Genomic DNA, 27,506 nt, shown 5'->3' on the forward strand with positions numbered 1-27,506 from the left:
TCAAACGAAGGCTCAGACCAACAGACCCTAATATCTGCCAGCAGACAAGTTCCTTAGAACATTCCCTCATCAGGGAATACAGACAGTGAGCATATTTCAACTCATGGCTCAGGACCATTCCTTAGCAGTCATTAAGGAAATTAACTTCAAAACAATCTGCAACCATTGTAAAATCACTTCTGCACAAAGCCATCTGTCTCTACATTTATAAACATTGAGACAGAGAGCAGAAAAATGACAGGACTGAAGCAGAGCAATAGGAACAGAAAAAAAAAAAAAAATTCAGGTCAGAGCAACAAGAAAAAAAGAGGAAGAACAGACCAATATAGATATAGAAATCAGGCGAGGGACATGGAGTGAGAAAGTGGGATACTGTGAAATGGAGAAGGACAGGGAGCAGGACGCTAGGACAGAGACAATGAGAGCAGAAGAGAATAAGAGAGATATGAAGAAGAAGAAAAAATGGGCCCAGTTGGGTGAAGTAATAAATATTACTTACGGTCAGGAAACAGCAAAAGGATCAGAGAGTAATAAATGAGCAGTGTCAGAGATGAGGAATGTGCTGGTTGGCTCTCTCACTTAAGGGATGAATATTATGTGTATGTAACAGAAAAGTTTTACTGATGTATAGTTATATTATTGTGACTTGTTGTTTGGATGTCCTCTGTTCTCCCCCAGTGGCTGCCAAGGGACAGCCTCGGTAGCCGGGATGCGCGGAAGGAGGGCGTGCGCCTGTGACCCCCGCATGGGGCACTTGGGAGGAGGGCTGGATTGTTACCAGGGAGCGGCATGACAGCACCTGATCTCCAATCAAGAGAGTGATCTCCACCAATGGAAAGCAAAGAAGAGTTGACTGACAGGATTTGGGAGGGGCCAGGGTTGCCTGAGACACCCGCCCCCAGATAAAAAAGACCAAGCAGCAATGCTGTAGGTGAGTTCGTGGCAGAAGAGACACAAAAGTGAACAGCCTAATATTAACGACGGTCAGCTTCAGCCATCACCCCTGGTATGGTCAGAGACCCCTGGCCTGAGAAAACAGAGATAAAAATTAGCATCGAAGGCGAAGAAATCCATATCCAATAGGAAACTAAATGCTAAGAACCGTGCGACTTGGGAATAATGACCATTGAACCAATGAATTTCTGTGGGATTTGACTGTATAAAATATGTGAAAAATCTAGTAAAGAACTGTGTCATGGAATGATTTACTCTGCACAACCCAGGCAATGTATGTATGAAATATTTTCTGCTGCACATCCTGGCCAGAACAACATCCTGGCCAGAATAAAGTAACACCTTCGTTCTCTAACACTAAAAACATTGGAGAGTTGTTTTTGGTTTTCCCACACTTTCGGTGACACTAATGGCCCACGGAAGCCCCAGGCAGGTGCCATTACTGGCATCGCCTGGGGATGCTTCAGGGAAGAATGGACACTTAGACGCTCAGTGCGGCCTCTGGCAGAGGGAAAGAAGCAGCAGTGGCTGTTATTACTGTAGATCCCTTGCACGAATCCCTCCTGCAGAGGCTTCTGGGGGAAACCTTGACGGCCAACCTGCTGCTGTCACAACAGGGCTGGGGGTGGCCAGTGGACACACGGCAGGTTTCAGGGGTGATGCTGGAGCAGTGGCATAGGGCGAACAGGGTGGGTGGAGGCTCAGGGGAGCTCTGGCACAGCTGACAGAGAGGTGCCCAGGTCCTGCTCGGGGATGTGGCTGCCTCCACTCGAGCCAGGAGCCGCAGCACGTGGGCTGCAGCTTCTTCCCCACCATCCCAGGTGGCCCCGAGGCAGCTCTGTCATCTCACCACTGCCACAACCTCATCCCTCATCTGCCGCTGCCACCGCCCAGTGCTGGGCCGCACCGTTCTTAGCGCTCTGCCACGCAACTCCCGAGCACCCGTGAAGGCACCAGGTCCGGCGGCAGCTCCGCGCGGCACTCAAACGCTGGGCGGCAGTGGCAGCAGCGCGCCAGAGGCACGGGCGCGACAGTTCCGCGCTTTGCACTCCAAGCACCGCCGACATCTTGCCTGTGGGACGGGAGCCGCGTGTTCTTACCGGGAGCGGCGGTTCCTTACCGGGAGCGGCGGCTCCTTACCGGGAGCCGGCTCCACTGCGGCCCCGCACACGCGGGTTTAGCTATTCACCTGTAGTTCGGCATTTTGGCCAGGGGGTGGCAGCAGGGAGACACCCGTTCGGTCAAGGCGCTTTGGCGGCTCTCTGGCTGCAGGAGCAGCAAGTGACCGGACGGTGGCGCCCGCCAGCGCGTCTAGGAGGGGGCCAGCCCGGGGAAGCCCGCGGAGACCTTGGCGGGAGCAGAGAGCCAGAGGAGCCAAGGAGCGGAGAAAGGACACGGAGGCGGGGAAACACAAGATGACGTACACCAGATCAACCCGCGATAATACTTAACAGGCAATTCACTTCATTCATAAGAAGCAACCTAATCTGGCTAACTGACCCCCACTGGATAATCCATTGCAATGCCCATCTCCAAACTGCAAACGTTTCACCCCAAATTTTCCCAATTGTTGGTTTCACTGCAATTTTGGAGGTTTTTTGCTAGTATAAAAATTGGGGGATTCTTTCTCAAATATTCAATTTTGCAATTTTCTGGAGCCTTTTCACAACATAAAAACAAAGTGGGTTTTGCTTTTGGTTCTGTGTGTGAAAATGCAGGGATTTTAGCTTTCTGGCTGCTCACATCTGTGCATCACAGGACAGTCCAAGCACCAGTGCGCGCTGCCAGAACCATTAAAGACCTTGGAGATGCTGCTGCTCTGAGCCTGCACAGCATCCAGAGCACCACAGGGACACTTGAGGGTTGGGAGCATGGGCATTCACAGGCATTCAGCTTTCCTGAGCATAACACTGTCAGAATACAGCTCGCTGCAGACACTTCATGAGGCTCAACTACATTTCACCATGGATACCTGATGAAGCTAATAAAAGATGCCAGTTTGCCAATTGTGCCCCATCCATCTTGGAAGACAGGTGCTCAGAAGGCCCATGCAGGCAGGCAGAGTGGGAGAGCCCCCAGGGCTCCTCTTCCCCAGACTGAACAGAGCAGAAGTTGTGCCCACAGCCTCTTCTATGCCTCCATCACCCCAGCTTGTTCACTGGCATTGCTCCACAGTGCCCATACCTGCCTGGACTTGGTGGCCCCAGCCTGCACACCATACCTAGGCACTGCCTCCCCTTGCTAGTGCCTCCTGCATCCTTGCTGGCACAGGCTAGTTGTGCGGCTGCCCTTGCTGACTGGACACACTGCCCACCATGTCCTCCAGGGCCATCCCAAAGCCACAACTAGTCCCCAGCTCCCTGCCTCCTGCAGGGCATCAGTCCACTGCCAGGCTGGTGATCAGTATCCCCAGTATCCCATTCCCCTCCTGCTTAGTCCAGGCTGTCAGTGTAATCACTCACACCCTTCACCTCCCAACAGAAAGGAGCAGCCCCTGAGGGATCTCCCCAGTGCATGGCCACCAGCCAGGCTTGGACACTTGAGTGCCAATACCCTTCAAGTCAACACAGCTGGGGTAACCCCTCAAGCTGACCTGGTACCACTGGCTACAAGAGAGCCCAGCTAGCTCTCTTGAGATCCCTGCTTCTTCTGCACATCCAGGAGCATTTGTGACACCTTCCAGAGCAGACAGAGCAGTCTGAAGGCTGTCCCAACTTTCCTCCTTGCCCTTCTGGAATATGGCTGTGGTAGTTGCCCAGATTGATAGGAGTCTCCGCAGAGAAGCAGGACCTTCTGAAGAGCAGGGCCTGGCACTGGCAGCATGGCTCCCCACCCTAGCCCCAGGACATTGCCCAGCCAGTCAAAGCCACGTAGTAAACGGTTTAATTGACACACTGACAGCACCAGAGCCAGCCTGAGCTGGAATTCATCCGCTGCTCTGCTTGGCCGCCAATCTCTTGTCTCTCTCTTCAGCAATGGTCAGGCGGATGCCCTTTCCACGGGGCAAGGAGATCCATGGCTTGTTGCCCTGCAGCAAGGGAGAAGAAACCACATCAGGAAACCCAGACAGCAACACAGCTCTCCTTCTAAGGGGGAAAGCAGCAGAATCCCACCCCTGGCTCATGCTGGGTCAGGTACACATAGTGGTGGCACTGGTGCAGCAGAGGCCCCTAAGGCAGGTGCCAAGGATGCACAGGTGTACAGCTGCCTTTCAGCCACATCTGTGAAGAATGCGCTTCAGCCAAAATCAAAACACCACCCCCGTCCACAACCTGGACAAAGCGCCCATCAGGGATAGTAAAAGAGGAGAGGCTTTGTGGGGGGCACTCTGAGTCACAGCAGCTGCTCAGCCTCCAGCTCTCAGGTTTCAGAGCTGCTTCTTGAAAACATCCTCATTCCTAAAGTTGCAAATGCTTCTTCCCCTTCCCAGAGCAGGAAGAAATGCAGCTGAGTAAGAACTGAGGCCAGCAGTGAAGTTCCACTGTGTGGAAAGACAGCTGCCTAAGGAAATATCAAAGCTCTTTGCTTCAGCCAGCAGCCCTGCACAAGACAGAACCCCACCTGGTGCTGCCATGCCTTACTTTTCCAATAACAAAGATGTTGGAGAGCCTGGTGGCAAAGCTGTTGCCATTGGCGTCCTTCACATGAACCACGTCAAACGACCCGGGGTGCCTCTCCCGGTTGGTGATCACCCCAATACGGCCCAAGTTGGCACCACCAGTCACCATGCACAGGTTACCTGAGTAAGAGAATACACATGTGACAAGAGCTGGCACCAGGTGCTGTGAAGTCCTTCCACTCGGGCTCTCTACCCATACCAAACATTCCCATTCCACCTGCGCTAGCACTGCTCACAGCTCTGTGACTGACACCATCTCTCAGCATCAAGAGACAAGATGAAGCACCTCCTCACCAACCCGCTGCTTCTACCTGGCGCCTCAGAACTGCCAAGTCCCTCCCAAATGCTTCCCACTTCCAGGACACAGGAAGAATCCCCTGCTCCAGCTCCACGTGGACATGCTCCTGGGAAACAAAACCCCTTCCCAAGGCTGACACCACTGCTCTCTATGTCAGTAAAAATATGCCTAGCATTTAACTTCCACACTGCTCTCCACAGTGGGCAAGGGTAGTGTGTTAATGGGATGCAAGACCTACCTGTGTCAAACTTGATGAAGTCTGTAATCTTGCCTGTCTCCAGGTCAATCTGGACCGTATCATTGACCTTGATGAGAGGGTCTGGATAGCGGATAGTGCGAGCATCATGAGTGACCAAGTGAGGGATTCCTTTGGTGCCCACAAAGATCTTCCTCACCTTGCACAGCTTGTACTGCAAACAAAACCCAACACCTCTCAGACGAGGCAGCAAGCAATGCTATGGACTAGGGAACTCTTGTACACCAAAGAGCCACCAGCCAGCAGACACCCAGACACTCATGGCTCACAACATGAGCCCATGGAGTGACTTGTCCAGTTCCCTGCCTCAGTAACAACTTTTGACCAGCTGTCATGCAGCTCTGCTACAGCTCCACCCAAAAATACATGTGCTGTTGGGAGTAGGAGCCTACCCTGGGCTTTGGCCTCCCCACAAACAGTGGCTGCATTTCCATAGCGAAGTCTTTACCAGGGCAATTCCTTTATTTTTCCCCAAAGCCCGTGGGCACACAATAGAGACAGTGGCTGCATTTCTCCACAACCCAAGAGAGACCTGCACCCTCCAGGGCACTCATTTCCCTCCTGTCTGCCACCCTAACTCCCTCACAGACTCCCTGAACCTCACAGACCAACACAGAGTAGTAGGCAGAGAAGCACAACACAAGGAGAACCACACCACAGTTGGCTCCAGGACAGGCAACTCTGCCATGCACACAGCTGTGTGGCTGCACAGCCTGCCTTAAGGAAGGAAATGAAAAGCAGAGTGCAGCCTCGCAGCTCAGGCACACCGTGCCTGGGTTAAGAAAATGCGTGAGGAAGTTGCTCCCCAGCAGCCAGGGTGACTAGGCAGTTTTGTTCTCCTGGGAAGAAGTTCAAGGTTTTTATCCACATGCAGTTCCACGTGTCTGGTTGCTGTTAGCTGGCAAAGCTAACACCTCTCCTCCACCCCAAAACTCTCTGATCCAGCCCATGCCAACAGCATCATCTATCTCCAGCACCAGAATGTGCACCTACACCCATCTGTGAACTACTTTCACGTAACCAAGAGATCTCCCCCCAACACGCGCTTCACCACAACCCTGAGTGCCCCAATCTCAAGTGCAGCACGGCCTCAAACTGTCAGGGAAGAGAGACATCAGCTCTCATTCAGGGAATGCCAAAGAGGAAGCACTGCCCCAACCAAACCAAATTGGGCCCACACTTACACCACATCGAAGCTCCTCACCTTGGCCTCCTCAGGTGTGATGCGGTGAACAGCAAACCGGCCCTTGGTATCATACACCAGGCGGAAATGCTCACCTGTCTTCTCAATGCTGATGACATCTGATTGCAGACAGGGAAATATAACAGAAGCTGTTATCAGCTCATTACCCAAGACCCTAAATTGGAATCAAGTTCACATTTAAAAAGAAACAGAGACTGCTGAACTACACTTAGGATGTGATTGATAAGGTTGGGATCTACCCTTGACCACAGGCTCACATCTTCTGCTGTGACAGACTGCAAATTAGCAAAAACTGTTTAAGGTTGGAATCTGAAAAGCAACTTACCCAGGTCAAGCAGGCACTTAGAGGCTACAGGTATCTGACTATGGTATTCACTGCAGTGCACAATTCTAAAGTAAATAACAACTGCTTATATATATATCTTCTCTTTAACTCCAGCAGGGAAACCTTGCCCCTCAAATAATGCCAGCCCCAAAAATCACTCCCCCACCAGTGCAGAAAAGCTGCCTAAGGAATTGCCCCAAATTCACTTACCCATGAAGCCTGCAGGGTAGGTGATGTCGGTGCGGACTTTGCCATCTATTTTGATGAACCTCTGCATGCAGATTTTCTTGACCTCATCTCCTGTCAGAGCATACTTCAGCCGGTTGCGCAGGAAGATGATGAGGGGAAGGCACTCCCTCAGCTTGTGTGGGCCTGTTGATGGGCGGGGTGCCTGCGGACAGAAGCTTTCTGCTGGAGGCTCAACCAGCATCAACGACCCCAGAGAAGGAAACCATGGCGCCAACGGTTCCCGCAAGAGCATGGTAGGGCAGCAGCGGCACAAAGTGAAGCCGCCACGCTGGCGGCGACCAGCTGAAACTCTCTGTTCTTGGTATTCATAGCAGTTTCCCCCAAGTCTTGCCAGCCTCACAAAACTGCCCCCAACAGAGCATAACCATCTATCTCAATCCAGAGGTGGAAAAGCACAACAGGAAGGTTAAAAGAGAACAGGCAACGACCCCATCACATCCTCTGCAAACAGGAGAACACGAACGCTATTCACAAAACCCCTAACGTTAAACAAACATCTCCTGCCCTGTCCCACTGCCCCTGTTCACCGCTCGCCCCCTGCAGCACCCGAACACTTCCACTAATGTGACTGCGGCTGCCCCACCTCCGACCCCAGCTTCAACCCCAAACCAGGCCCGCACTCACGAAGACGCCCGTCAGCTTGTCCAGCATCCAGTGCTTCGGTGCAGCCACACGCTTCAGATGCTTCTTGGGGCCGCGGGCCTACAGGACGGGACGCGTTAAGGGATGTGTTACGGGCCGCGGCCAGGCCCAGCCCCACCCCCGCTATCCCTCCCCGGCCTCCTCAGACTCCTGCCCCTCGGGCCCAAGCGCCAAGCTCCCTCCCGCGCTTGTCACCCCAGGGGGGCGGCCATAGCCCGCGGTGAGCGGCAGATGGCGGCGGATGGCGGCGGGGAGCGGCGCCACCGCGCTCTCACCATGGCTGCACTCCGCCGAGAAAGGGCCGGCCCTTCCGGCCCGCCGCGGAAGGACAAAGCCTGTCGGCAGCGACTTGCGTCGCCCCCTGGCGGCCGGGAGGTCCAGGGCCGCCCGCGGGGTGACGGGGAGATCGAGAGGGTTTTGTTCCTTCCTGGGGGCCCCGACGGGGGCACCCCGCTCCAAGACTCCCTGCTCCTAGCCGGGCGCTGTGTCCGTGGTCATCAGCTGGTCATCGCTGATGGCATGGGACAGCCCGCCACGTTCTGGCCCTGCGGTCTGGGAGACTGTGTGAGTATCGGAAGCCGAGCCAGGGGTAACACCTGTGCCGGGACCTCTCCCTGCCACGACCCCTCCCGGGGTAGAGCTGGGATCCCACGCAGCCCCCAAACCTAACGCCGGGCCTTTGCGCCCACTCCTGAAGTCAGTTCGGGAGTCAAGTGGTCCCAGCTGCTCTCCCCAAGGAGGCTGACGTGTCTCCACAGTGCTCCGGAGTCCCCGGGACAGTCCCAGAGCCCCGCACCCCGCCAGGCAGCCCAGTGAGTGCAACAGCCCCACACCTAGCACATCCCCGGAGCAGCACTCCCGGAGCAGAGTTGCTGGGATAGGGCTGGGACAGAGCTCCCATTCCCCAGGGTGACACTGTCACCGAAAACGTCGGGACAAATGAAACTGTTTAGATTAGAGAGCAGCATTATTTTATTCACAGTGCTGGGTCACATAGGGGGAGCTCCACCTATGACACATGCACACTTTCAGAACTTTTCGCTATTTATTCACTTTAGCACAGAAATTAATGTTCATTAGCTATAAAATACATAGTTATCTTCATGAATTAGTATTTTATCTTCTACTCGTTATAGATTGCTTCTCATGCTAATTAGTCTACATTATCAGTCTTATTATCTTTTTATCTTTTCCACAGATAAGACAATTTCTTAATTGTCTTTGTTCATTTCTTTGTCTCTGGGTTCTCCAACATGTCCTTGTAGTCTATAAATTCTGCATTCCGTGTGTCCAGTTTCAGCAATATATCTCTCCCATGCTTAGTCCAATGAAGCGTACCAAGGTTGGTTTAGAAAAACTTCAAAGTTTTAGTAATTTTCCCGACCTGTGTTCCCACAACAGCAGCTTATGACAAACCTTGCTAAGTGCTTGGCTGCAGTGGAAAATTACGCTGTTCACGACTGATTAAAACAATTAATTAGAAATTTTAATTAGAAAAGTTACTAGGAAAGTTGTATTATTTTCAACAACAGGATGAGAACATCATAAGCCGAGAAGATGCACTGGAGCGTACCCTCCTTCCACCAAGGGCTGCTTCACACAATGTCCTTCGCCGAAATGGGCACGGGGCACAACCGATGGAACAACGATCCTTCCAGATTTTATTACACAGCAACCCGAGACCCTCCCCCGCGCCCCCTGCGCGTTTTGGGGCAGGCAGCGCAGCCCCAGCTCCTCCTCCCGCCCCTTCCCACACTCGGCCGGGTTCGGAGCGCTGCCTGAGCCTGCAGCGCCGGTACCCGGGCAGCTGGGACGCTGCTCACCGGTGGGGTGAGGTGGGAGCCCCCCACCCCAGCCGCGCTCCGGCCAGTAGCCGGCAGGTCTGACCGAGCCAGAGCTCCGGCAGCTCATCAGCCCTATTGACTCCAAGCTCCACCACCAGCGCCCTGAGCACCTTGTCAGAGGCCTCCAAGTCGATGAGGCCGGGGCCAGCTCCCCTCGCCCCGCGGCTCCGTCCCAAGCCCCAGGCGAGCCGGGCTCTGGCGGCCCGGAGTCTCCCCGCGGCGCGGTTCTGGACGTGGAGCTTCTGCAGACACCAACTGGCCAGGAGGTTGGGACCCGCCTGGGGGGGGGCACAGAGGCGGGGAGCAGGCGGAGCCCCCACCGCTGGCACCTCCTCGGCCCCGAAGAGGTAGTAGCACAGGATTGCCACCACCGTGAGGTCCTTCGTGCTCCGGGGAGTAGACTGTAAACAGCTCATCTCCGGCGTCTACGAGGACGCAGGACGCGGCAGCGCTCAGAGGGGCGCGGGCTGCCCCGGGCGGGTGGGGTTCAGCGACGTACCCACACAGGGAGGGAACTGAAGCGGCGCCCCGGCTCACTCTGGATGGGGGATGTGGGGATTTCCCCCCGAGAGGCACCTCACCTAAAGCCACAACACTTGACACTTGTGGAGTTTCAAATTATTTATTTTCCCAGCTGTGTTCCTGAAACAGTTCCCACAGCTCCCAGGGCAGTCTGCCTCCTGTGGGGACAGAGCACATGGGGCCCCGAGGTGGGTCAGAGGCAGCAGCTGGCCAGCTTCTCTGCTCTCTCATTCCTCACCTTTTTCCCTGGATGGGCAGTCCCCAAGCCTGAGAATTCTCCCAGGCACTGGGATCCTTCGCTGAGGCAGTGGCAGCACCAGCCTCCTAACAGCAGTCACCATGCAAGACTGGTCTCTCCACACCACACTCGGTGCCAGGGATACATGGAAACAGGCAAGAGGTCAGGAGTCATGGGAGCCACATCCTGCTGACCTGTCTCCACACCAGATTTCCTTGAAACTGTTGTTTCAATCAGCAGTGGAAAAAAACAGAGCAAAACAAAGCCAAGGCCAGGCTGGGAGCCCCTTTGTCTTGCTGTTTCTTCCAGCATAATCTAATTAAAGCCACAGGAAATATGCTTTCCCACAGTGACTGGACATCTTTTAAAAAACCACCACAATAAAAAGCCCATGGGCCAGGAGAATGAAGGGACAAGGGCAACAGAGGCCAGGGTCCATGGCCCCTGGCACTGGGAGAGATCTGCCCCAGATACCTGTATACCTGAATACCTGTTCCCTTGCTGAGACACCTCGTGGCAGCTCTCATGGGGTACCAGAGCATCTGGAAGTTCATCCAAGATCTCCCAGGACAAGAGCTGCCACAACGCCCTACATCTCCCTTGACACTCTTGAGAGGCTCTCCAGGGTCTGGATTTCAGGAGCCCAGAAATGGCTCTGCAGTTCGGGGTGGGAGGGCAGCTGTGGAAAAGAGCATTGGAAAAGCAAGGTGGGTGGAAGAAGAAATGAAAGGGCTGGAGGAGTATTTCAAGTATTTTATTTTTAAAAAATTCCCAGTTAAAAACAGTGTCTGTGTATCTTTCTGTGGGTAAGAAACACAATCTGTGGTGCCCCAGGGTAGCCCTCAGGCTCTGCTTCCCAAGTGGACAGCTCTGAGGTTGTGGCCCTGCTAGGTAGGTAACACTGCACTGGACAACAGCTGAGGAGGGCTCACAGCTCTGAGCAGCCCCTCTCTTAAAATACATTTAAAAGCAATTGTAAGAACAAACTGTGGTGTAAAAAAAGGAAAGAAAAAGGAGCAGGGGAGGCTCTGTCAGCACTGGAAGTTTGTGGATAGAGGACCGACACTCCTGCATGGGGAGAGCCGCAGTGCTCATGGCATACAGCAACTTTTCTTCTTTAAAGAGAAAAAAAAAAGATAACCAACCAACAGTACTTTTTTCGGAAGTTTCCCTGCAGCCACAAATTTCACCAGTTGTTCACATAAATACGCTGTCTTCCCCATAGGAAATGCTCTTCCCTGAGCCTTCCTTTGCTGCTAAACAACGTGCTTCAGATTCCCTGCAAACAAAAGGAAGAGAAAAGGGTATTCCCACTGGTATTTCAGCCTGATGGAGTGACCTGACAAGGGGTGCCACTCCCATGCCTGACAGACTAGGCCACGATATGGGAATTCCAGCCTCAGCACAGATCTCAGTTCCTCGCAGACCCCTTGCTCCCTTTGCAGAGGCTGCTGCCCTTGTTTGAGCCAGGCTTTGGAAATTACCGCAGGGGGACCCTGCCACTGCTTTCACTATGCTGAATGCTGTTTGGGGATTCATGGACCAGCATCTGAGAGGCACAGATGCTCACTCCCTGCTGCCTCTTTCTTCTGTCAGGCTGGATTCACAGACAGGAGTTCATAGCCCTCCCTTCCAGCTCTGGAGCAATGCTGTTCCTCCCATCCTCTTGGACAGGTCCCCAGGGAGGGGATGTCCTCTCCCTAGGATTGACTTGTGCTTGGGAATGGACACCCGAAGGAATCCATGGCCATCGCACTTTCTACCCTACTTCTAACACCAGCACACTGCAACGCACACAGACAGAAAAGGGCTGCCAAGCTTCATCGTGCTGTTCCCAACTCCTCTGGTGGACAGGGACAAGACAGATGGCCAAGGGCATTAAATGAGTTTGGCTGGAGGTGGCAGAGCTCACCCAGCAGCCTGTCCTGAACTTAAAGAGCTTCAAGTCCTGCCTGCTGGAGACCTGTCCCAGTTCCAGAGAGCTATTTCCCACAGCCTCCTCCTGGACCAACTGGAAAGACACAGAGTGGATGGGTGGTCTGCCAAGGGGATAGGGAGGGAGCTGGCTCACAGGGAGCTCACAGTGAGTATTGATCAATGGTTTTCACATGGTCTTGCAGCCTGTCACAAGTGGGGTCCCCCAGGGACTGATACTGGGCCCCATATTGCTCAACATCATAAATGACCTGGATAATGAGATTGGAAACAACCACAGCACCAAACTGGGTGCTGAGGTGAACACGTCAGAAGGGAGAGCTATTTACAGAGCTGGACAGGCTGGAAGACTAGGCTAAAAAAAGAACAGTCTTAAGTTTAACAAAGACAAAAGCAAGGTCCTGCATTTGAGATAGAAGGTGCCCAGTTCAGGCCAGGATCTGTGCCTGGGAAGCAGCCTTGTGGAAATGGATGTGGGGGTCCTGATAGGCAGCAAGCTGAATGGGATCCAGCAGTGTGCTGCTGCAGCAGTGAAGCAAACTGGATCCCATGCAGCATGTGTAGGAGCATTACTAAGAGAAACTGGATCACCTCATTCCAGGTGCGGCTGATAAACAATGAGTACTGTGTCCAGTTATGATCCTCACAAATCACAAAAGAAACAGACCAAGCAGAGAAGGTCCAAAGGAGGACCACAAAGGTGATCAAATGCTGGAGAACCTGCCCAGTGAAGAAAGACTCTCCCTGCAGAAGAGAAGGCTAAGGAGGGACCTCATCACAGTAATCTAGTACTTGAAGCCTACTCTGTAGGCTTCAGAGGAGAGAGGCTCTCTCTTCACAAGGAGCCACATGGAGAGGACAAGGGACAACAGGTGTGAGTTGCACCAGGAGAGGTTTCACCTTTTTTTTTTTTTTTTTTTTTTTTTTTTAAAGTGAGTATACTCAATCACTGGAGCAAATTCCTGAGGGATGTGGTAGAAGCCCCACTGTCAGAACTTTTCAGGATGTGACTGGACAGGTTGCTAGATAATCTTGTCTATGCTTCCTTTCCCATGAGAGTTTGGACCAGATGATCCTTGAAGTCCCTCAGAGCCTGGGGTGTTCTATGATTCCAATAAGGGTGAGGCCCCATGCTCCCCTGCCCAGCCAGAGCAATGGCAACTGGCAAAGGCAATGGCAGCAAAGGCAGTGGCAACTTTTGCTACAGGGACCCATAACTCTGTACCACCAACCCTGAAAATCCCAAGGGATGTGGGAGGCAAATGACACTGTGCACTAATAAGCAGCCAAGTGAATGTGGTTCATCTTTCCAGTCAGTGAGAAAAACTCCAGTGAGGTCTTCTGAAACCCTCTCTAAAAAGACCTGTAAGCCTGAAGCAGGTGTTGGCTTGGACAACGCACCTTTGATAGAGTTCAGAATTTCTTGAATTATGTGTGGCTCATTGCGGTCTGGTCTGCAGCTCGGTGTGATCTCCAGCACGTAATCAGGACCGTACTCTGTGAAGAACTGCAGGGAAGAGGAGAGGGACGTCAGCAGAGAGGTCTTTGATGGCTGAAGCTAGAGGGAGGGCTCCCCATGGGTACATTTGTAAAAAGGCAAAAAACCGTTTCTCCACCTAAAAGCGACATGTAGCTTCACTACATCAAGGTGGTAATTCAGCAGTGTCTGTGTCCACCAGTAGTTTTCAACTGCTTCCCAGTTCAAGGGATGGGAAGCAGAGCCCAGTGAGGCAGCCAAGAGCAGTCCAATGTCTATCCCTATGTTTTATTTGGGAAAGCTGTTGACACTCATTTTACACATGGTTACCTGAAAGTGGGATTTTTTTATTATTAAATTTCAAGTGCTGTAATCACATATCCTACTGTTCACTTCCCACCTTGCTGAACACTGCATTGAGGTGACTAAGAAACAATTGGGAAAGGAAAAGTCGGTGTGTTGCAAGGATACTGTATCTCTCCTGGCTAAGTGCTCATATAGCATGCAGGAAATTCGCAGCACATGGGGTCAGCATGCTAACGCAGAATCACAGGTTACTGAAAGCTGTTGTGTCATGGTTCTAGCCAAGAGAGGGTCAGTTTTTGCAGGAGGTGGGAAGGAGGCATGGCCAGGACACAGAGGTTACTCTACACCACTTCATGACATTGCTGAAGGCAGGGGAAAGGGACTGTCTTCCAGACAGAAAGGGATTCCTTGCAGCTGAAATGATGTGTCAGAGTGAGCTGTGCAGTTTTGTCTACTGTCAGGGCAGCAGGGGTGTTTCAGTGTGAATTGTTTCTTTTCTTGTTCCCTCTGTCATTAGCATTGTTGCTAATGCTGTTACTGTCCAGTAAATTATTCTTATTTCCACTGTGATCTTTACCCTTTGTACCTCCAATAGGAGGGGGTAGAGGGAGCAGTGCATGCTCTTAGCACGAGCACTAAACTGGAGAATACCATTCCTAAGACAATTTTATTTGGTGCCCAGTATGGGGCACAAAGGGTTGAGAAAACAACAGATCTACCCAGAGTGGGTTGGAAACAAATTTGATTCTAAGTACTTGTTGGTATTAGGTACAGAGCCAGTGGTCACAATGTTGCTTGGTCTGTTCATATGGGTGTGGTACCTATCTGTGAGCGTATATGTGTTCCTTGTGATGATGTTCAGAGCAGAGAGAGGGATCAGGATTGCTTTGTTGCTCTACTATGTGATATCACTTTATGAAATGATAACAAGGGCAACGAGGGTCATTTGGGATGTGTATTCAATGTTCCTCTCCTACCCTTACCTCAGGTGCTACCTTTGGTAGTCCATTAATAATAGTACTCAGCCTGAGGGGGAAACAGGAGATTATTTTCCCCAGCTTGTCAACCCCTCTTCGTCCTTCAGGCCTGTTACAACAGCTTTTAAGAATTTTGAATTCCCTTTGGATGTTACAGAAAGCATGTTCTTGTTGCTATGTCTCTTACATGTGTCTCCTCAGTACAGTTTATAACACGTTTAGAGTCAGTGGAGTCCACATCATGTTTAGAGCCAGGACAGAGATTTCTAGGAAGGTCATTCAGAGATCTACCCCAAGGGTGGACAGTCATGAGTGGCACAGAATGTGGGAGAAAATGGGCCAGTTTCAGGAGAAATTCTCTGCTCCAGTGGTTTGGAAGTTCACCCCCATACAACTACAGGACCCTGACAGAGTGACAGAATATTTGCAAGGTGAGTACTGTGTCAGCTCCAGAGGTGCAACTTATTGGAGTGTGCTGGGTCCTGGGTACTCTTTACTGGACACTGCTGGTCACCAGACAGAACCCTCAGGAGGAGGAAGAGGAAAGCAGAGCAACAGGCACTATGGCCACTCAAACTTCAGCTGAAAAAAAAAATTAAAGCCTTGAGAAAGGCAAAAGGCACATCCTAAAGAGCTCTTTGAGCAAAACAGAGAAACCTTCTGCGCATCCTCTCTGTAACTACGGGAGTTTACTGGCACGTGAGACCCCTCACAGAAAGCTGCAGACAGCCTCTGTTTTTGGGCACAAGCACCCACCATACTGCTAGGTCAGGGCAGTATTCTTACATAAGAATCTTCCCAAAACAGGACTGAGTGGCAAGGATGCTGTGTGGACTAGGCAGAACAACTGGCTCTTCTGCCAGGAGAAGAGAGGGTTTTTCAAAGCATTACCTCGTGATCAGGGATCTCAGAGGACAGCGTTCTCCCAAGGATGACCCCAGTCAAGTATGTCCAGCAGCGAGCGGTGTTGGCAAGGTTGTAACCTCCTGTTTTCAGCAAGAATTGGGATTTTGAGGAGGAAGGGTGGGAAAAGGGAAAAGAGATTTAAGTGGAAGGAACAAATAATGAAGCCACTGTGCACAGGTTACGTGAATTCAGCTTATTTCATCCACTCAAGCCATGCCCAAAATCTGCTTTTTGCATCTGCTGGCTACACAAGGCCGAGTCTGAATGATGGTGTATGCAAGAGCAGACTGCTCAAACCGAACCCCAGCTGCTTCCAGTGTGAGAGAGGCTGGTCCTCCAGCCACCATCTCAGACCCAGGATAAGCTCCCAGCCCCATGTGCTGGACTCCCTCTTGGCAACAAGAAGAGCAATTTGCAAGTAGCAAGCCGCAGCAGAAATGAGGGCTTCCTGCTTTTTAATACCAGCCTTTGACCTATAAATCAAAATACACATGCCCAGCCATATGCTGGTGAGCTCTTCAGCACCACTGTGTTTGAGAGGACAAATGTGAAACTCATCACTACAACTTGCAACTGCTTTACATGGAAATGAGATTTCACAGTGAATAGGAAATGGTTACCTACATGGTAACGGAACATGAGCCCACAAGGAGAAACCTTAGCTGAAAGCAATCCTGGATGAGACTCAGGTTTTCCAGAAAAGATGACTAGAATAGTAAAGGGAGAAAAGCACTTCGACAAGACAGAGAGACCATATTTTTCAATATTCCCTTCTGTTTGCATTAGTTGTTGTGGGTTTTTTTCTCTGTTTTTTTTACTTCTCCCCCAATTTCCATTTCAAATACTTCCACATGCTGCAGTGGTGGCACAGTCCTTTGGTATTTTCACAACTGACACATAGTTGATCCTCATTTTTTATCAGAAGTTTTGGGTTTTGACTGAAAGGTGATATTTCCAGCACATTCACAGACAAGCCACATCAGGACTGAACACTCATAACCTTTCCAAAACAAAGGTAGTTTTAGCCTTAATATGCTATACCTGATTTCCCCAGACTCAAAAAGGACAACACCTAGGGCTGATCCAGCTCCAAGCACGGAGCTCAGGGACTTTCCCTGGCACACAGTGGCATTGGTTTTTCTTAAATGTTCTGTTAACATAAAGCCTGTCCTGTGCTCTCCCCACTGGGACAAGCAGCTGGTTAGGCAGCACAGCAGAGATAAGTCCAGCTTAGCTTTCACTGGGTATCAGAGCCCTGCTGCACCTTGCAGGCAGCCAGGCCTTGTCCCAAGACCCTGCTTGAATCTTAATGAAACCATTCATCACAGGTGCCCAAGGTAGGTTTGGGAACATAGTGCTCACTTTTAAAGAGAAGCACTGAAGGGCTGATCAGCAGAGATGGAGAGCAAAGGTGTCACTGAGAAGTCAGGGTCAGTTTGTTGGCCTCTTGTCCAGAGGAGCCATACAGCTTTTAACTCAAAGGATCTGAGTCAGGACTGAGACTTGCACCTGTCAGTATCAAGGATTTCAGGTATTAGAAAACAGTACTGTGCCACAGTGTGTCCTCCTGACACTGCCCAGCAGTCACCCTGCTGAATCCTTGCCAGTGCTGAGCCCAAGGGCAAGCAGGCGCTTGAGGAAGGGTCACAGGAGGACAAACACATTTCTCTGAGAAGAGCAGGATGCACTCACCTCCTCCCAGAACAAGAGTTGCTAGCTGCCACTGCAGGACATACTTGAGGCACTTGCCCACTCCCTCGGGTGTCATGTTGAAAGAGCACATGGGGTCTCCAGCAATGGTGTCCGCCCCCAGCTGCATCACAACTGCATCAGGGTTGAAGGCAGCATACACCTCCTTCAGCACTCTGGGGAGAGGAGGAGCAGTCCAGTTAATGCCAGCACAGCACAGAGGAATGCTGGTGGCATGGCCCTCAGATCCACCAACGGCTCTCAATGTTTCTGCATTCTCTGTTTCCATCCAGGTCATACCAGTTACACTCCCTCTGCTCCCAGTTAGCCTTCTACCTCCACAGCAAGTTTAGCTCTCAGAGCACTTACCAAAAGGCTGATGAATGCAAAAGCATCACTGATAACATGGCAGAGGGGGATCTAGTCCTCACCAGTTTAGTGGTAGCATCAAACGCCACATTTACACTGTCTGCCTTTTGGCTGCAGGACAATCCAGGGACTTTTCTCCCTGTGAAAGTCATGGTGGAAATCAGGCTCTGGCGAAACAACAATCCTGAACTCCCAGACACTTCTCACCAGGACAGGACAGGACAGGAGAAACAGAGGAAAGCTGTGGCTAGGCTCTTACTCTCCTCTCTCCTGTATGGCTCTTGAGGCGAAACTATGAGGAAAAGCTCTGTGCAGGGCGTAGTCAGCCTGCAAAAACCTGCATTAGACAGAGCTTCACACTTCAAGCCCATCGTGGTTTTGGGAAGTACAGGCAATCACCCTCAAACAACAGCTGGATGAGACATCCACAGTCATGCATGTGACTGCCTCCCAGCCTGGACAGAACTCAAAGAGATCTCTAAGTCTCTTGCAGAAGCTTTAGCTATACACAGCTTGAAATCTATGTAGGTTATGATGTCCTTCAGTTGTGAATGCATGCAGTGGGCTCCTGAGTGGGTTCCTGACCTGTCTCAGCCCCTAGAGCTGCATTTCAGAAGCATGTCCTCTGGCACAAAGAGGGTCGCTCTGCCTCAGCAATGGCAAGCACCAATAAGCCAGTGAAAAGCATGGCCCCTGCATGACTGCCCTACAAGTTTAGAGAGGTTTCAGCCCTCAATTATTAGAGGTGGACGTGCTACCATGTCCTGCAGCCCTGCACTGAGACTCCTCTCCCCTGGAAAAGAACAAGCCCTGCAGCCCAGTTTTGACTTGAGCAACAGCTTGTGAGGTCCACCATCAATTGAGGGACTGAGGGGACTGGCAAGAGGCAGCTCTGTCACTGTCAGATATTCAGCCTTTCATTCTTCCAGTACAGACAGAAGGTGCTAAGAAAATGCTTTTAGCTAAGCCCCAGAGTCAGAGTTCAAAGCACTTACTTGAAGAAAAAAACATCTAGCCCTAAGTCCACAGCTAAAAAATACTTGTTCCTTCTCAGTCTCTCCTTAAATACACACCTATGGAGGTGTATCTACGAAGTAAGGCTGATTTGTGGCAGAAACCCCTACAATGTCTTTGTATATTGTTTGCTTAAGGATTTAGACAAGACCTCTGAGAACTTACAGTCCATGTTCATTGCAATCAAAGGCTGCAACAGGGGAAGGGACAAGCCTTAAGAAAGGACTGTAATTAAAAATACTAAGCTGTGTAGTGTCTTATTCTCTAAAATCCCATCCAAGTCAGCTGTATCAGAGCAAGAGGGCTTACGATTCACAGATCTGGTAATATTTTTCATCCTGAATGCCATCTTGAATGGGCACATTCACGCTGTAATAGCGACCTTTTCCCAGGCCAACATCTGTCACATCACCGGTGCCTGCACAACAGAAACAACCCAATTAGGAGGCAAAGCAGAGCAGCAGCAAGAGACGTGTGGGGTGTCTCAAGGGCAAGCCTAGAGCCAGGACATTTGGCATGCTTATGGAGAAGTCCACTTGCCACCACCCAGAAAGGCAGGGTGGAGGGACACAGTTATGTCCTTTGCCTCACTCTGCCATGCAGCATCAAAGGGGCTCTGCCTAGATGTCAGCTACAACCAGAAAGGGGGAAATGCCAAACATGTAGCTCCTCCTCTTACCTTCTCTTGGGTCGAGAGAAGAGGCAGCAAGATATGTCAGCTGGACAGCAGGGATGGGACTTGCCTTTACAGAGGCCTCACCAGTGATGTGTGAACCAAATGAGCACAAACCTCACAAGTTCAACTTGCCTGGAAAAAATCCTGGTGAAAATTTGTGCAGAGAAACAGTCATGACTTTCGAGGTGAAACTAAAGGCATCCTCAACTCCTATTAGGAAAGGGAAAAAAAGCTTTTATGCATCATTTATATAAATGATGGAGTCTGAACACACAGAGTTGCTTGATACACACACAGGGCAGCAAGCAGAGAAGGAGCAGCATGAGCAAAGCAGAAATGCAGATGTGGCTCAATAAATACATCCTCAATCCACAGAGACTGGAGTTCAACTGCAGCAAAGACCACAACTGCTGTGAATCTGGCAGGTCTTGTGCTAATCAGCACTCGCCTGTGCTGCTAGGCCTGTGAAGCTGAGAGAGGGATCAGAGCAGGGCTGCCTTGGCCAGAGCTTGGCTCTGATTAGAACTAGTGCTACTGGGCTCTCTTGCTTTTTCTCAATGCTGCTGTGGTTCAACATGCCTTTTCCTTAAAGATACATTAAAATAGCGGGGATGAAGGAAAAAAGAAGTAGTAGGAAACTTAACAGAAACCAAATGTGGGGAGAAAACGGAACAAAATGAAACATATAAAATTTAGAAGAGCAGGAAATGTTAAATGGTGTATAAATAAAGTCCCTGAAGGAGGGAGCAGTTTTGGCAAGGCCAGCTCTGGCTCTAGATTTATAGCATAAAGCCTTCTTTTAAAATCACCATTTACTACTGGCTGCTTCCCTCTTGCAATGGACCCTTAAACTCTGTCAGCAACTGCTCTTCCAGGGTGGGAGACTGGGACACATTATCTGTTGCTTTAGGTACAAGACTTCTGCCCAGACCTCAAGAGGGGTCTGAGGAGCAGCATTGGGCAAGTCTGTAAAGCAGGACAATGCAGAAATGGATTGAGGGAACCGAGAGGAGCCGAAGCCATGGCTGCTGCAAGTAAACCCCTGCTGTGCAGACAGGCCTTGACTTCTCCCACTCCTCCCTGAGTCTGTGCAGTTGTGCTGTTTGCAGCCTTTGCTGGGCCTTACCATCCCCATGATGCAAATCCAAATCGATATAAAGGACACGGTCAAATTTCTGGCGCAGCCGCAGGATCCCCAAGACGGCGTCATTCAGGTAACAGAAGCCAGAAGCTTCATCTCTGTGAAAACAATATCTGTGACATTGAATATTGCCAATGCAATCGCCACTGATCCCAGCTTTCTGACTTTGACTTTGCAGTTGTCCACCTCACAGGGACACACAGGAGTACAAAAACTCTGCTACGGCCCAGGAGTGACTAAGAGATGGGTCAGGAGCAGCTGAAAGAATGGCTGGGAAGCACAGAGAACAGGACTGCTTGTGCCAGCTGCTTACCAACTCTGGGCTTTCTGGCAGCTCAGTAAGCATCAGTCAGCTCTGCTGCAGAGAGGCTCTAGCCTGTGGGGGGTACCTCTGACCAACTGCACTGTTGAACAAATAAAATGTTAGCTTTCTGCACCTGACACATTTTAGTGAAGTTCAGAGCCACTCGACTCAAACCCACTCTCTCTCTGAGGCAAGAGGACAGTCCCCTTGGCCATTTTCCTGTGAGTTTTGGACAGGCACAGACGGGCAGCCACCCCATCCCTGCTGTCTGGATCACAGCTCCTGGGAAGGTTCTGGCAGTGAAAGGCAGACCCAAGCCAGTCATAGGATTCTCCCACTGTTCTAAAGTATCAGGCTATGAAGGTTAAGACTCTTCCCAAAGTAACTCCCTCCTTTCTCTTCCCAGAGATGTCCCACATGCAGTTCCTCGTGACACAGCTCCTGGGCTCAGCCAGGAGAGAGTCCCAGCAGCTAAAGAGAGACCAGGTGTACCATGGAAAGATTTATCGCTGACATTCATCAGGGACAGCTTACTTGCTGGCATCAAAGAAATAAGAACGTTTCTTGACCCCTGCTCCAGCCTCACTCCAAAGTCAAGTCCCCATCACCACTTAGCACCAGTCCACACGCATTCTTAAATCCGCCCTGGAGAGCTATTTTAAAGTGAAGCTTTATACTTCGCAACAGGAGTACCCAAATCCCTTTTCCACAAATTATATTAGGATACAAGGTGAGCCTCTGGGAAACTCCTCTTGACTTCCAGTCACAGCACTCACCTCATTTTCCCTGACATTTCCTGCTCAGCAACAGCTGGGAACATTGAGGAGCCAGGAGTGGCAGAACTGCACTTGCTTTCACTCTCTGCAAGTGCCATGGAGCACAGGTGTTTCCCAGTGATTCTGTCCATTTACAGTAATGCTAAAAATGGAGGTGTTAACAGGCATCCTGAAAATCTGATTCAACTGTGATTATGTACTTCTCCCCTCCCTCACAACTCACAAGGAAGCAAAGTGAACTATGCTGTGTCTTGGGCACTCTCTCCATAGTGTAATACACATCTCTGAAACTCAAGGCCAAGCAGAGCAGGACACCAGTTCAATCAAAAGCAGAACAGTGTCGGAGCTGCAGCTCAGGATCAGCACTTGGGATTCCCCTGTGCTGCCCTAAATCCACCCAGCAAAGCTCTGAGTGTCACTGCCAGAAGGGAGGGTGAGGCTGCCTTGAGAAAAGGTACTTACCCAGCATCTTACCCTCAACTCCCAAGGCATCCCCTGAACCAAGAGCTTCCAAAGCCCCAGGTGATTCCTATGTTTAGGAAAGCAACTAAACCACCAGACAGCAGGTGTTTTTTGACAAAAGGAATGTATTTTGTTAGGACACAGGTCCTAGAACCAAGCACCTGCAGTTTGGTGTCATTCTGGCTGGACCTTCACACTAGGCTGGCATCTACCCTGAAGCATCACACACCAACTTACTGGGATGACTGGGAAGATTCCTTTGGGATCAGTGAATATTAAATGCCTTTTTTATAAATAGACACTTTGCTTCCCAGAACAGTGCTAATAGCTCAGCAGCAGCAACACTGCTAAGACTTTTTTCATTACAGGCATTTTTTAAGCCATGCAATCCACACAGAAGATAAGAGATTTTCCAAAAGCCATCAGTTCAGCACAGAGCGAGTGCTTGGGTCAGCCGAGGGCAAGTCTCCTTTCACAGCAAGCTGCAGCTGAAGCCATTTTCAGCCAAGTGGCCAACCAGGAAACAGGCTGAGATGGTGATATTGCTACCACTTGCACAGCACTGTTAGACCTCCAGAGTTCCTCTGCCAGGTCAGAAAAGTCACCAGAGCAAGACACCTGCACATCCGTGTACAAACTGCCAGGGTTAGACACAGGGGGACACAGAACAGCACTGCAAACACTAGCTGGCTGTGGACAAGGAAGGGTGGTGTCTTGTTTACACTGCAAAGAGGCCTCATGTTTTGGGAGACAGAGAGGATAAGTTAAATAAAACATACTTCCATGGAAAATGGGACAGAAACAAATTATTTTACCACTACAGAACCACAGGATTCAGGTACAGAATTTTTACTTCCTCTCCTATTGTGCTGGAAGATCATTACTGATGTTAGAGCTCACAGGAAACAGCCCCCACATGGAGTGTGGGGAAACCCAAGGTCAGTCCTGCACTGTTTCAAACCTCTTATTAAGAAACCTAAAAAGCCACACAAAACAATATGGACATGTCACCACATTCTCATTATGTTCCAAACTGGCAGTGATATCAATTGCTTGTCTCTCCACTGTGCTTCTTCATGGACCCTACAAAATAGATTCTCACTTGAGCTTCCTGAGAGAGTGATGTATCAAGGAATGACAGCCGACTGGACACCTATGAGTACACCTGCCCCAGACCTGCTCTGCAGCACATGACAGTGACAGCACCAGCACTGGGCAGTGACCTGCCTCTCAGGCCTCTGCCCTGCCCTGTTTCTTTCCTCTCTGTCTCCTGCCTTCCCTCACACCTGGCTTTCTGTTCCAACTGGATCATTGCACCCTGAGGGTTCACAGGGAAGTTGGGAGCTGGGAAGCAGGGTTCAGACACCAGATGAGAAAACACAAGGGAAGAGATTGTTTTCTTACTTCTTTGCATGATGCCACCCTCCAGGCCAGTTAATTGCTACCTTGCACTTGCCGTCCAGCAGGCACTGGGCTGCAGTGATGGTGGCTCCTCCCACGGCTGCTGCATACTCAAAGATCCCTTCAGTGGCTGGACAGTCATAACCTGCAGGTAAGAGTCCAGGTAAGGGTCCAGATGTCAGACACAACAGGCCTTTTCCTCTAGGGGAAGCACATCCCTTTTGTTTGAGCCTTCAAGACTGACACAGGCTGAATCAGCCTGTTCCTGAAGAACTGATCCCATATAGGATCCATACTGGAGAGTTCTTGAAAAACTGCTACCCATAGGAAAGACCTGCACTGGAAAAGTTCATGGAAGACAGTGTCCTGTGGGAGGGCCTACCCACACAGGCAGGGCAAGAGTGAGGAGGAAGGAGCAGCAGAGATGTGTGAACTGACCACAACCCCCATTCCCTGCTCCCTTACACTGCTTGAGGGGGAAGGTAAAAGAGCTGTGAGTGAGGCTGAGTCTGGAAAGAAAGGTGGATGAAGGGAATGGTGATTTCACTTTTACTTTGAATTCTCAGTATCCTACTCTACTATTAATTGGCAATAAATTGAATTAATTTCCCTATGTAGAGTCTTCTGCTGGTGACTGTAACTGGAGATTCATCTCCCTGTTATCTCGACATGATCTTTTCCACTTTATTTTCTCCCCCACACTATTGAGGGGGAGACAGAATCCATCTTGGTGAGCACCTGGCAAAAAAACCCCACTCACACCACAAAAATCAACCCACCACAAAACACAACAATCCAAATGTTTTCTTGCACTCAGTTCATTAAAAAATGTGTCCTGAACCAACTTGTGAGCTGTGTGCCTGGCTTGACGAATCTACTGGCCCCTCATACCAACCTCACAATAAACTATTTTCAAGCCTCTGGCTACTTGACCAGAAAAGCCCTGGCACAGTCATTGACACAACTCTTCCCTAATAATGGACATCCACAAAAGAGTCGAGCCTAGGTAACCTGTAGGTCTATAACTATAGTACAATCTTCCCTTAGTTTTACAGCAGCCTCCCTGCAGGTGTTGCCCACAAAGCATGATACCAGGGCTGCTTGTCTTCCTGTAGACAGAGCAGCTTCAGGAATGTAAAGTCTAAGGGACACTCATGAGATTGGTGCAGAATCAGCACCTTTGCCTCGGTTCTGGGTCACTCCTCCCATTCCTGAGACCAAGACAGTGCCCATAGCCATCTCATGGCTTTACCTGCTGCATTGCTCAGGCTGTCTCAGGTCCGGAAGGGCAAGAGCCCTCTGCTCCAGACCTACGTCACCAGACAGACAGCAGCTGCTCTGATCACTACAGCTCCAGGCCACTGTTCATGCGTGCCCTTCCCACAGCAGGTTCGCAGCAGCCAGTCCCAGCTCCAGACTGAGGTCAGTGTCAGGGTCTTCCATCCAGTTCCAGAGCCTCAGAGCAGCAGCAAAGGGCACCAGTCCCACTCAGCAAGAGACAGGCTAAGCTGCACAGAGCAGCAAAGTGAGGCTAGCTGTACCCTCTGCTGGCACCAGGGAAAGGGCCAGCCTTTCAGATGACTGCTGGGGCTCAGCAACACCCCATCAAAGAGTGTTTCTTTCCAAAACCAAGCCCAACACCCCCTGAGCTCACCCCTCTAACTGCAGCTCCAGCAAAAAGCATCCTGGCCCTGGCACTCAACTAATCTCTTGCTGAAGATGTGCATCCTTACCCAGTCCATACTCCACAGACTCCGGGTGGTCATCATCCCCCTCCTCACTGACCTTCTGCAGGTGCTGCAGGTAAGCATCTGTGTGGAAACTCGCCATTTCCTCCATGGAGGCCACTTTTGGCTTGACTATCCTAGGCAGAGAGGAAGAAGGAAGCATATCAGGGCAAGAGGTTCCAGGGTTCAGCTGGAATATCCAGCTTTAGCCTTTACCCTAAGAGCTTTCTATTGGCTATTACTGTTGTAAATGCAAATGAAACTCCCTCTCCCTCTTGCACTTGACTGTCACTCAAGTGAGAAAGCCACCCAGCTGAGCTGGAACAGGCCTTGCCCCTGGCTTGGCACTGCCTGTGATGCCCACCCCAGTGAAGAACACCTGCAGGGGCTGCCTGTATTAACCTTCCCACCTCGCTTCAAGTTTTTTTCCCTTTTCTGCATGTTGTCTCAGTTTGCGCAATCCCCACCATATCCAACATTCAGGTTACACAGAGAGGAGCTAATGGAGGGAAACACCCAGGCCCAGCACAGCACTGTGGCAGGATCTCAGCCTGGATCAGGAGCTGTGCATTGCCTCTTGTATGCTGTGACCCGCACCAAAGCAGAGACTGTCACTGTTGTCAGCATCTTGCACAGCACTTTCCTGGGTCTGGGTGCTTTCCAATGTGCCTAAACAAAGCCTGTAACACACTGAACCCTCCCCAAAACTTGGACACTGGGAGAACACATAGGTAGTGCAGCACAGCTCCTTTGCTACACGAAGAACACAGGAAGCTCCCAGCTGCAGTCTGACCCCAATGCTTCCCATCCCATGTGAGGGCAAACAGTCCTTCAAGTCTGCTCCATAACGATACCTGCAGCCATTTCCCAAGCACTCTCTGCCAGAAAAAAAAAAAAAATCTTTTAAAAAAGAAGTCTCAAAAGGACCTTCTGGCTGTGCTGAACTGGAGCACATTTTTAAAAAGATTTTATGATATGCTTCACAAGAGGGGCTGAGCTATGTTTTTCTTTTTTTTTTTCCCTTCATATGCACCAGGGTCAAGAGCCAAATGAAGTAGGAGGTATCTCACTTTTCTGCCCCAGATCTCATCCGGTCTTCTCTCCTGAACAGCATGCAGACCTCACAAAAAGTCTCCCAGATCAGTGACAACACAGCAAAACAACACGGTTCCTCTTTGTATCAGCACTGACCAGTGGATCTGGAGCAGCCCCAAGACTGTCACCCTGCTCAGAGTCCCAAGCATGGGGGTGACCACACTCTGTAGAGAAGGCACAAGGCTATAAGTGCACCACCAGACCATGAGGGTAACCATGAATTACACCTGCCACAATTACTGTAATCGTGTCCATGTAGCAAAACAAACATTTTCCTTTAATCCTGGAAATACACACTGTGGGGGCTCCTACAGTCATGCCGCCAGCAGGGACAGTGTGAAACCTGAAGTTACTCAGCACCTTCCAAACCTTAGTGGAGAATAAAATATCCCTTCACAGAAAACGGGAGCACTTACTTCATCTGGTCAAGTAAGCAATACGCTTCAATCAGTGAATGCACCATGCTGGCCTAAAGAGAAGAGGAAGACTGTGAGGAGACAGCCCGCAACCAGGGGCCCAAGGACTCGCAGACGAGGTGCGGCTCACGCTCCTCCCAGCAGCGACTTTCCCTGCCCGGGTCCCATCTCCGGCCCATGCCCACGCCGTGTTAAAGGGCCTTCCGGTGTTCCGGACAGAAGCACAGCCGCGCAAGGCTTCCCGGGGAAGTGAAATGTCATTTCAGTGTCCGAGCCCGCGCTGCCAGGACCGATGTGAATGCACAGACCGGCTCTCCCCGCTCTAACCGCACACTCCTCCCGCTGGGGTCGCCCGTTTTACCCGCTTCCTCTTTTGCTACCGCTGCGCCGGGCGCCGGCTCATCTCCGCGCCCGGGCCTCACCGCTGTACTCCCCGCGCCCCCTCGCCCCCGCCGCGGCGCTAACCCGCTTGGGCACTTTGCAGAGGGAGTCGCAGAGGGCCACGTACTCCGGGCTGTATACATAAACCGGCGGCGGCACCGCCGCCATCGGGGCCAGCACAGCCGGGACCGGCACCCGCAACGCCACTGGTCACGGCGCGCCAGGACCGGCAGTTCCGGCCCCGCGGCGTGCCGGGAGCTGTAGGCCCGCCCCGCTAATATCCTTCCCCTAGCCCGGCCGCAT

The 27,506-nt window shown here is 51.0% G+C and overlaps 2 protein-coding genes across 3 annotated transcripts; both read right to left on the reverse strand.

Annotated features, from left to right (window-relative positions):
• Positions 1-3,820: 3,820 nt before the first annotated feature.
• LOC120762123 (small ribosomal subunit protein eS4) lies at positions 3,821-7,896 on the reverse strand. Its single transcript, XM_040084196.2, has 7 exons — positions 7,823-7,896; positions 7,530-7,607; positions 6,867-7,047; positions 6,332-6,429; positions 5,110-5,281; positions 4,536-4,693; positions 3,821-3,982 (listed from the first exon to the last, which is right to left on the reverse strand). Exons 1-7 carry the CDS (start codon positions 7,823-7,825, stop codon positions 3,881-3,883), a joined length of 792 nt encoding a protein of 263 aa, XP_039940130.1. The 5' UTR covers positions 7,826-7,896; the 3' UTR covers positions 3,821-3,880.
• Positions 7,897-10,889: 2,993 nt separating this feature from the next.
• Positions 10,890-27,440, reverse strand: HDAC8 (histone deacetylase 8). Of its 2 annotated transcripts, none has more exons than XM_040084197.1 (11): positions 27,288-27,440; positions 26,823-26,875; positions 25,318-25,448; positions 23,588-23,729; positions 20,627-20,739; positions 19,633-19,710; positions 19,134-19,242; positions 17,445-17,617; positions 15,738-15,832; positions 13,488-13,593; positions 10,890-11,430 (listed from the first exon to the last, which is right to left on the reverse strand). In XM_040084197.1, exons 1-11 carry the CDS (start codon positions 27,369-27,371, stop codon positions 11,408-11,410), a joined length of 1,107 nt encoding a protein of 368 aa, XP_039940131.1. In that variant the 5' UTR covers positions 27,372-27,440; the 3' UTR covers positions 10,890-11,407. The 2 variants fall into 2 exon arrangements, with proteins under 2 accessions (XP_039940131.1, XP_039940132.1); XM_040084198.2 differs by having other exon boundaries at positions 27,331-27,421.
• Positions 27,441-27,506: the final 66 nt, after the last annotated feature.

The sequence above is a fragment of the Hirundo rustica genome, chromosome 21, assembly GCF_015227805.2.
Source record: "Hirundo rustica isolate bHirRus1 chromosome 21, bHirRus1.pri.v3, whole genome shotgun sequence".
Taxonomy (NCBI): Eukaryota; Metazoa; Chordata; class Aves; order Passeriformes; family Hirundinidae; genus Hirundo; species Hirundo rustica.